We start from the raw sequence: 8,079 nt of genomic DNA on the forward strand, positions 1-8,079 counted from the left end.
GCAGGGAGTTGATTGACACCGTACTCAGGTTGTTCGCGGAGGCGGGGCAGGAGCCGGAGCCATAGAGGCGCAGGATCCCAGAGCGGATGCAGAGTTGTTGCCGGAAGTCGGCTGGCCTCATCCTGGCGGGGTTCGGCGGGAAGATGGTGGGTCTCTTCGGAGGGAAGGAGGCCGGGGCCGGGGCGAGGGCCGGGGCGGGACCCGCGGGGCTCCATCCGGCGCTTCCTCTCCTCCTCTCTTCTTCCGCAGGCGGCGGCGGCTGTGGCGGCGGCGACGCTGACGCAGGGCCTGGAGCGCGTCCCGGACCAGACCGGGTACCTGGTCATCTGCGACGGCGCCGTGCTGGCGGTCAGTCCGGCCCTCCGCGCTCGGCGGGAAGGGAAGGGAGGGAGGGAGGGGCAGGCTCACTGACCCACCGACGGACGGAAGGGAGTAAGGAAGGACGGGGGCTGCCTCCGGACACACGACTCTCCCCCGCGAAGAGCGGCCCTGATAGGACAAGGACCCGCGGCTGAGCCTCCCTCTCCCGCCTCTTCTGTCCTTCCTCCTTCTCTCCCTCCCTCCTCCTCTCTTTCCTTCCTCCTCTTCCTTCTGCCCCTTGTTCCTCCTCATAGAGTCCTAGAGTTGGAAGAGCAGCCCCCTTCTGCCATCCCCACTGACAGATGGCCGTCCAGCCTCTGCTTAAAGACAGCCTCCAGGGAAGGAGAGTCCATCGCTCTGAAAGGAAGGACAGCCCTGACTCTCAGGAAGCTGCAATCTCTTTTCCTTTAGCTTACACCAATTGCTCCATTGGGTCCTATTCTCTGGAGCAGCAGAAAACAAGCTTGCTCTCTCCTCAATCTGGCCTCCCTTCAAGTATTTAAACAGGGCTCTCATATCCCCTCCTAACCTTCTCTTCTCCAGGCTAAACATCCCCATCTCCCTCAGTCGTTCTTCATAGAGCTTAATGGTTTCCGGACCCTTCACTATTTTAGTTGCCCTCCTTTGGACGTTTCTCCACATCCATTTTGAATTGTGGGGCCCAGAACTGGACACAGTGTTATTCCAGGTGGGGCCTGACCAAAGCAGAGCAGAGTGTCACTATTACTTCCCTTGATTCTCCTCCTCCTCCTCCTCCATCTTCCTCGAATTTCACCTTCCTCTTCCCCTCCTCATCTTCCTTTTTCTCCCACAGTCGGCAGGAGACCTGGAGAACGATGAGCGAGCGGCAGGGGCGATCTCAGAGCTGGTGCGCACGGCCTGCGCCTTCCGCCTTCCCCGCTGCCCGGAGGTGCCCTTCCGCCGCATCTCAGGTGAGGAGCAGGAGGAGGATGCCCAGGTGGGCCTATTGAGGCGCCTGGGGCCAAGGACTGGCTCTGGTTATGATGGCTATGATAGCCCTGGTTAAGTACCTGAAAGGGTGTCATACTGAGAAGGGAGCAAGCTTATTTTCTGCTGCTCCAGAGAACAGGACCTGGAGCAATTGATGGAAGGTAGGGGAAAAGAGATTCCACCTCAACAGTAGGAGGAACTTCCTGACAGTAAGAACACGCTCCTTCCTCAGAGATTGTGGTGGAGTCTCCTTCCTTGGAGGCTGTCTTTAAGCAGAGGCTGGATGGCCATCTGTCAATGGGGATGCTTTGACGGAGAGTTCCTGCATGGCAGAATAAAGGGGTTGGACTGGATCAGGGCCCTTTTGGGGGTCTCTTCCAACTCTATGAACCTATGATTGTAAGATGGGCTCAAGTGGGGCTGAGTATTCTGCTGCTCCCACCCAGAAGGAGGCGGCGGCAGAGAGCTGGCTCAGTCCTCTGCTTGCTGTTTTTGACCCAGGAAGAGGAGTAGGAGGAGGCAGAGAGCGCCCTGCCTCAGTCGGAGGGCCTCAGCCTGCTATGGAAGGGGGTAAGGTGGGCTTTGGCTAAAAAGAGGTTCCACCTAAATTTTAGGAAGGAGTTCTAGTAGAAGCCTTGCCAGCCCGCTGTGTTGGTGCAACTTGCTCTCTCTGTTTACGCAGTGGTGTTTGGGGAGCACTCCTTCCTTGTGACCATCTCAGGACAGAAGCTCTTTGTGGTGAAGAGGCAGAACAGCATCCGAGAGCCTGTGGCCGTCTGAGCAAGAATCGGTGTCTCTTGGTGGGACTCTGGAAATTTTGGGGTGGCAGGAAGCGGGAGCAGAGCCCCTTCCTTCCTTCCTTCCTTCCTTCCTTCCTTCCTTCCTGCCATACGCATCTCCCCTGTTCGTGTGAACACCAGTTGGAGGGTTCACTAAGAAATTCATGATCGTTGCTGTCTGGGGCTATGCACTCATTGTGGGGATTGGGGTATAAAAAAAGTGGAGTGCTGGCCGCTGTATCATGTGGAATAAATAAATAAAGCACTCATCTCTTTGCTGAATAATTATCGTTTTAGAAACATGGTTGGAATCAAACCGATGCGGAGGACTGGCAGTTCTTTCCTGCTAAGATGCCTGAGATTCGAACCGTATTTATGTCTCTTGGCTGTAACTGTTTCTGGTAGATCTTTGTGGCCTGTCAGCCATTCATAGACCACCCCTTTGAATAACATGGGATGAGAAGGCTGCCCTAACGGCCAGCAAGCTAAACTGGAGAATGTCTGCAGCTCCTCAAAACCTTAAGAGCAACTTGTCCAAGGTGGAGCCTCCTGGTCTGTCATTGCAGGGCTGTTGCACTCTTGGGGATCAGGTTGCCTTAAAGCCCGGGATGGGAGAGGAATGAGAGGGGCGCTCTGGATTGACTTGCTTGGTGCTGGTCGCAAGTATATGTACTGTGTTGCAGCCAGGGGAGGAATATGCACCCTTGTCTCCCTCCTTTGTCCAGAAGGACCTAAAGGCACCAGATCCTGACCTTGGAAGTTAAGGGTCAGCCCTGGTTAGTACTTGGGAGATCGCCAGGGAACAGCAGCTGCTGGAGGATCTATTTCGGAGGGGAGAAACAGCAAAACCACCTCTTGAGGATTCCTTGCCCAAGATAGCCCTCTCAAGTTCATGGGGTCGCCATAAGTTGACAGGTGACTTGAAGGCATAGACCCAGACAACTTTGTGTCTAAGGTTTCTGTCTGCTCACTCTGGCTGCCCCAGGCGCGAGGGGTCTGGCCTGGCTGCTGGACAAATGCACCGGAGTGGTGGGCTGCCATATCTCTGGTCCCAGGTGGCATGTGGAGTGATGTCCTGCTTCCCAGGACTACAGAAAGGGGAGAAGGAACTAGGAAGGGTTTGCAGCTTCTGCCTGACTGTGATTGTAAAGAGTCTTCTTTACAACTGTCTTTCCATTATAAAACTCTCGGCCAGGCAAGGGAAGTTTACATGGTTGCCTTCCACGTCTCCCGATCCCTAAGGCCAGTCATCCACCTTGCTCATAGGACCCTGATCCCATTCCATCTGCCTCACCTGCGGAGGAGTGGAGGGGAACCAGAAATCCTAGGGCCTTCTCTGTTAGTGATGGAAAAACCCTACTGGGCTCCGTGTCTTTATGCAGAGAGGAAAGAGGTGGGGGTTTCCATGTGTTTTCTCCCCCCAATTCCTCCATGATGCAGCCAGAGATGCCTCCAGAAAACAGGTCTCATTTCCAGCCAGTCAGCCAGTGCCGTTTATTCACAAACACAGACATACAGTTGGAGATGCTTGAGGCAAACTTTAAAAATACACATAAATAACAAAACATTAAATAAAGTGCAATGGGAGGGCGCTTTGGCCTGAGATGGCAGATGGAGCGGAAGGGTGGCAGGGAGGCCGCCTGGCGTCTGAGGTGGGGGCTTGAAGCTGAAAGCCTCCCCAGCAGCAGACAGAGGCCAGAGCATTGCCCCACTGGCGGAAGGGATCTTGTCCATCCTGCCTTCCCTTCTGAGAACCAAGTGGCTCAATCCAGTGTGAAAGGAGGAAGAGCAGAGTGCCCCTCCAGCTCAGCTGCCCCTCCACCAGCAGGGGGCAGCACAGCAGTCTATGAGATGGTTGCAGGGCAGTAGCAGGTGGCCTTTGTGCCTTGGCACTGGCACCCATGGACTGACCACTGGCACAGCCAAGAGAGTCTGCTGGCAGCTGGGAGTGGTTTTGCGGGGGCCTTGGCTTGAAGACATGGGGGGCACAGAGGGAGGCCCCCTGTGTGCTCTGGGTGCAGCAGAGAGGTTTTCTGAGTAAACAGTGGCATGGCAGGGGGGAGCATAGCAGGGGGCAGGGCAACATGATGGGAGCGGCAAAGGAGAGTTTCAGTAGCGGGATGTTCTGCCGTAGGGTAGCAGGACGCAGCAGCACCCTCCTTTCCAGGGTGGGGATTTGGGCTTCTTCAGCCCTAGCTATCATGTGCCGGGGGCGATGACCAGCACCTTGCATTCCCGTTTGGCAATTTTGTCAAGAGAAAGAGTGGCCTTGTCAGGGGGCAAGTAAAGGGGGCGCCCCACAGGGGAACCCACGGGTGGAGTGATGGCTCGGCGCTCCATGACACTGCCCGACCTGTGGGGAGGATGGGGAAAGAAGGAGAGGCGTCTCAGTGTGTGAGGGGTGGCAGGGCGCAAGACCCCCCACCTGTCCCCGGGATTCCCAGCTCTTCGGCCCGCTCCCTCCACTGGCCTCCTTCCAAGGGACCCTGCAGCCTGCTACAACAACACACCTCATGAGGTGACCCCGCGCCGGCTGCTGGTGGGAGAAGCTCTGGGAGCGCCCCAAGCTGGCCTGGTGCCGTTCAACCAGCTCTCTGACAGCGGGGCTGCCAGGGCTGCTCTTGCGGGAGACGGGCCGGGCCTCTGGGGGTGGGTTCGAGACACTGGCCGTGAACTGGAGCTTCAGCTTCATGTGCTGGGAGAGCTGCGGAGGAAGATAGAGAGAAGCCTCTTTCACATTGCCGAGTGATAGACAGGTAGTGCTCCGGTCCCATGTGAACTGCTAAGAGTGCTTCCTGTGGCATCCAGTATGCAGAATTCGCAGCCAGAAAGCAGGTCCAGTGCCACCCCAAACTGTAGCTCCCAGGATGTCAGCGTTGTAGAGAGAGGTTGAGTCAGGGAGCCAGTGGCTTGGCAGAGCTCCTGCTTCCTCCCAGCTCTCAGGGAACAGAATCTCAACAGCTGTTAAGGCTGGAAAAAGCCATTCCTCACAGCAGGAGAAGCTTGGGATAGCTGGGGAGGTGGGAGGGCAGACACACCAAAGACAGATGCTCTATGGGAACTGAGCCAGGTCCCCAAAGTGGCACCCACCACAAAGCGGAAGTGCTCAGCAGCACCCCTGGGGGTGGTTCATGAGGCCCCTTCCATGTCATTGCCAGAGCCTACCTTGCCCTGCCCCCGGACCCACTCCCCCCTTCTGTCCTCCCCAGCTTTGGGGGGCTGCAAAGGACACTCTTTGGCCCTGGCTCCCAGATTGCGAATGGACTCAGCTGCAGCTGAAGCAGGAAGCCAGGCTCTCGCAGTACTCCCACCTGGCTGCCCTTAATCTGTGCGCTCTCCTCTGACAATGTGGGGTGTGTGGGTGTGGGTGTGTTTACCTCATACAAACCAGCACGCAGGGCCTGGAATGTGACACAGAAAGTGCGGGCGCTGCCTTTACGGGAGAAGCCCAGGTTGTTCAGGGGCGTGTGGCACACGATAGCCTCCTGGGTGTCCTGGATGGCACGCCGCTCCTCATGGGAGAGCTTCTTGCCTGCAAGTCATTACCAGAGGTCAGGGCTGGCAAACGGGACCAGCCTTATTCTGGGGGAGGACGCACTAGGTACCCCCATGCTTGCAGCCCAGGCTAATGATGCCATGGGGAGCAAGCCCAGCAGCAGCAGGCCCCCATGCCCACCCCTCGGCTTGCAGAAAGGGCTGATACATGTTTCAATGTCTCACTTTCTGATAATCTGCTCTTTTGGCCATTCCAGATTATTGCCCGGTGCCATATATTCAACACATGGTCTGCTCTTTTGACATGTAGAATTAATGGCTTCTGCTTTTACTTCTTTTTACAAGAGTCGAGAGAGTAAGTGAGCAGTTGCACCTTCTCCTCTACTGGACTGGACTCAGACTGAATTAAGAGATGACACTTTGCATGATACTTTTGTACCCACACATTGCTTTTTTTCCTGACCCTCTTTCATTCAGTCTGTGTACTGTATAGTAGGACATGCCTTGTGACCATCTTCTTATTCTCATCCTCTTCCAATGTGGGGGGTCATGGTATGGTATTTGGTGCTCAGCAGTTTGGAAGCATCTTTAAAGGAGCAAGCGGTGCATCTTGACTGACCCTGCTGAGGAGTGTGTGGAAAGGGAGGAAAAAAGGAGAAAAGGGGGGCAAAACTGAGGTGAGCGGAAAGGAAGGGGCACCTGCTGCCGCCACCCCTTCTCTACCCTCCACCCCATGCCCAGCTGCAATGGGGGGCCTTTCCTGATGCACTCCAGGCAGTTCTGGCTTGAAATGGTACACCATGTTTGCCAAGGAATGTGCTGCCTGGTTTGTATTTTGGGGGGGGGGGGGGCTAGAGAGCTTCATGAGCAAAGCATGGGAGCCTTGCAGCTCTTCAACCCCACTCCCTACCAGCTCTGTGGTCCTCTGCAGGGCGAGCCAAGATGCTCCGCTTCCTCCTTCAAAGCTGCTTCCCAACTTTCCAGCTGCCGCTGAGTACATGCCTTAGCCACTTATTCAGCAGGTTAGAGGTCAGAGCACTCTAGGTTCTGCCTTTTAACCATTTCTGCTTTTTGACAGTGTCCTGCTCCTCTACACTGTGCCTGAACCTGAAGGTTTTATTTCTCCCTTCTCAACACAGCCTATTGCCACAACCAACGTTTTCTTGCACCGATCCGTATTTCTCTCCCCCAGTCACCATCTGCCTAGCAAGGAGTCCCCCCATCCCACCAAGCCCCCCAACAGGCCAAAGCCCCCCGATCCCCATCACTCACTGGCAGCGGCGCTTTCTGGCGTCCACACCAAGCGCACGGCCAGGAAGTCTTGCAGGTTGTTGATGAGGGTGTAGGTGACGGTGAAGCGGCGATGGAGGGGGACGGGTGAAGGGCACTCTGCCGTCATCACGAACCGGGGACGGGCCAGGCGGATGCTTGGCAGCCTGGAGGAGAGTGAGAGCCTTGAGTGCTGGGGGGGGGTCTGGTAGAGAAACCCATCCCCGTCTCTCTCCCCCCCCCCCCCAAATGTTAGGTGACGATTCCACCAAACACAGCCAGCCACACTGACATGCACCGGCCGCAGATGACATGTCCCTTTTCTCTTCAAACAACAGAAAGTGGGACTCCTGTGACATTCCCCCAGGTCTCCAGAAGGCGAGCTTCCCTCCCTCTCCCCTTCATCCTGAGGCCTGGAGTTTCCCAGAGCGTTTCACCAATGGGTCCTGAAAGAGGGACTCTCCCTCCAGTCAGCCTGGCCTCCTCCTGGAAACTGCAGAAGGAGAACAAAACCCCACAGGTGGCCAGTGCCTGCCCAATTTGGCTCCACTCACTTGGCCCAAGACCACTCTTCTGGCCCATGTGCATGCATGCATGCATGTGTGTATGTGGAGACCAAGACCAAGAGGCTGCTTGTTGCCCTCCACCCTTTGCTCTAGCCCCAGGGCTGAACCCACCCCCCTGTTCTGGCTTCAGGTGTAGGAGAGGTGCCCCAACACACCCAAAGGCCCTTGGGCTCAGAGTCTCTAGATGAGCCAGCACACACACACACACACAGCAACTGTGCCCAGTGAGTTTCAATGTAGATGTGCCCAGTGAGACTTGCAGGGATAGGCCAACCCCAGGAGGAGGCTGGGGGAGGAGACGAACACAGGGGTCTCTCCTCACCTGTAGTGAGTGTAGATGCTGGTGGTGAAAGGGAGCTTGGGGGTCGACCACTGGACTACTGCGATGAGAGGAACCTCCAGGCCCTGCAAGGTAGGAAAGTGGGGACATGGGCTTAATGGGGAGGGGTGGGAGGCCCCCCACTGACCACAGTCCCCTCTCTGGGGTAGAGCGCCCCCTCCTTCACTTCAGTGGGCAATGCAGGAAGCCTGACAGGGCCTGAGCCCTTTCTCTGGGGGAGAGGGCCCTCACCTCCTTGGCACTGTTGGGGGGCTGCTCCGGGGCCTCTAACTGGAAGAGGAAGTTCTGCTCCTCAAGAGCCCGGAGGGAGCAGGGGGGG

At 56.6% G+C, this 8,079-nt stretch overlaps 2 protein-coding genes across 2 annotated transcripts; one reads left to right on the forward strand and one right to left on the reverse strand.

The window, feature by feature from the left end:
* On the forward strand, positions 1 to 2,359 carry LAMTOR4 (late endosomal/lysosomal adaptor, MAPK and MTOR activator 4). The gene is made up of 4 exons (XM_042471073.1): positions 1 to 146; positions 250 to 348; positions 1,175 to 1,292; positions 1,994 to 2,359. Exons 1-4 carry the CDS (start codon positions 87 to 89, stop codon positions 2,089 to 2,091), a joined length of 375 nt encoding a protein of 124 aa, XP_042327007.1. The 5' UTR covers positions 1 to 86; the 3' UTR covers positions 2,092 to 2,359.
* Positions 2,360 to 3,570: 1,211 nt separating this feature from the next.
* Positions 3,571 to 8,075, reverse strand: TRAPPC14 (trafficking protein particle complex subunit 14; the record flags this gene model as incomplete). The annotated part of the gene is made up of 6 exons (XM_042473949.1): positions 3,571 to 4,443; positions 4,601 to 4,794; positions 5,468 to 5,622; positions 6,858 to 7,021; positions 7,743 to 7,825; positions 7,992 to 8,075. Coding segments are annotated over 6 exons (834 nt in total), but the record flags the coding sequence as incomplete, so codon positions are not given.
* Positions 8,076 to 8,079: the final 4 nt, after the last annotated feature.

Source organism: Sceloporus undulatus, chromosome 6 (genome assembly GCF_019175285.1).
Source record: "Sceloporus undulatus isolate JIND9_A2432 ecotype Alabama chromosome 6, SceUnd_v1.1, whole genome shotgun sequence".
NCBI classification, from domain to species: domain Eukaryota; kingdom Metazoa; phylum Chordata; class Lepidosauria; order Squamata; family Phrynosomatidae; genus Sceloporus; species Sceloporus undulatus.

Bases quoted from the DNA above. Each gene is read 5' to 3' on its own strand.
- LAMTOR4 (XM_042471073.1), top strand. From the start codon at position 87: ATGCAGAGTTGTTGCCGGAAGTCGGCTGGCCTCATCCTGGCGGGGTTC. The intron at 147-249 runs GTGGGTCTCTTC...CTTCTTCCGCAG, and splicing joins CGGGGTTCGGCGGGAAGATG to GCGGCGGCGGCTGTGGCGGC. The intron at 349-1,174 runs GTCAGTCCGGCC...TTTCTCCCACAG, and splicing joins GCGACGGCGCCGTGCTGGCG to TCGGCAGGAGACCTGGAGAA.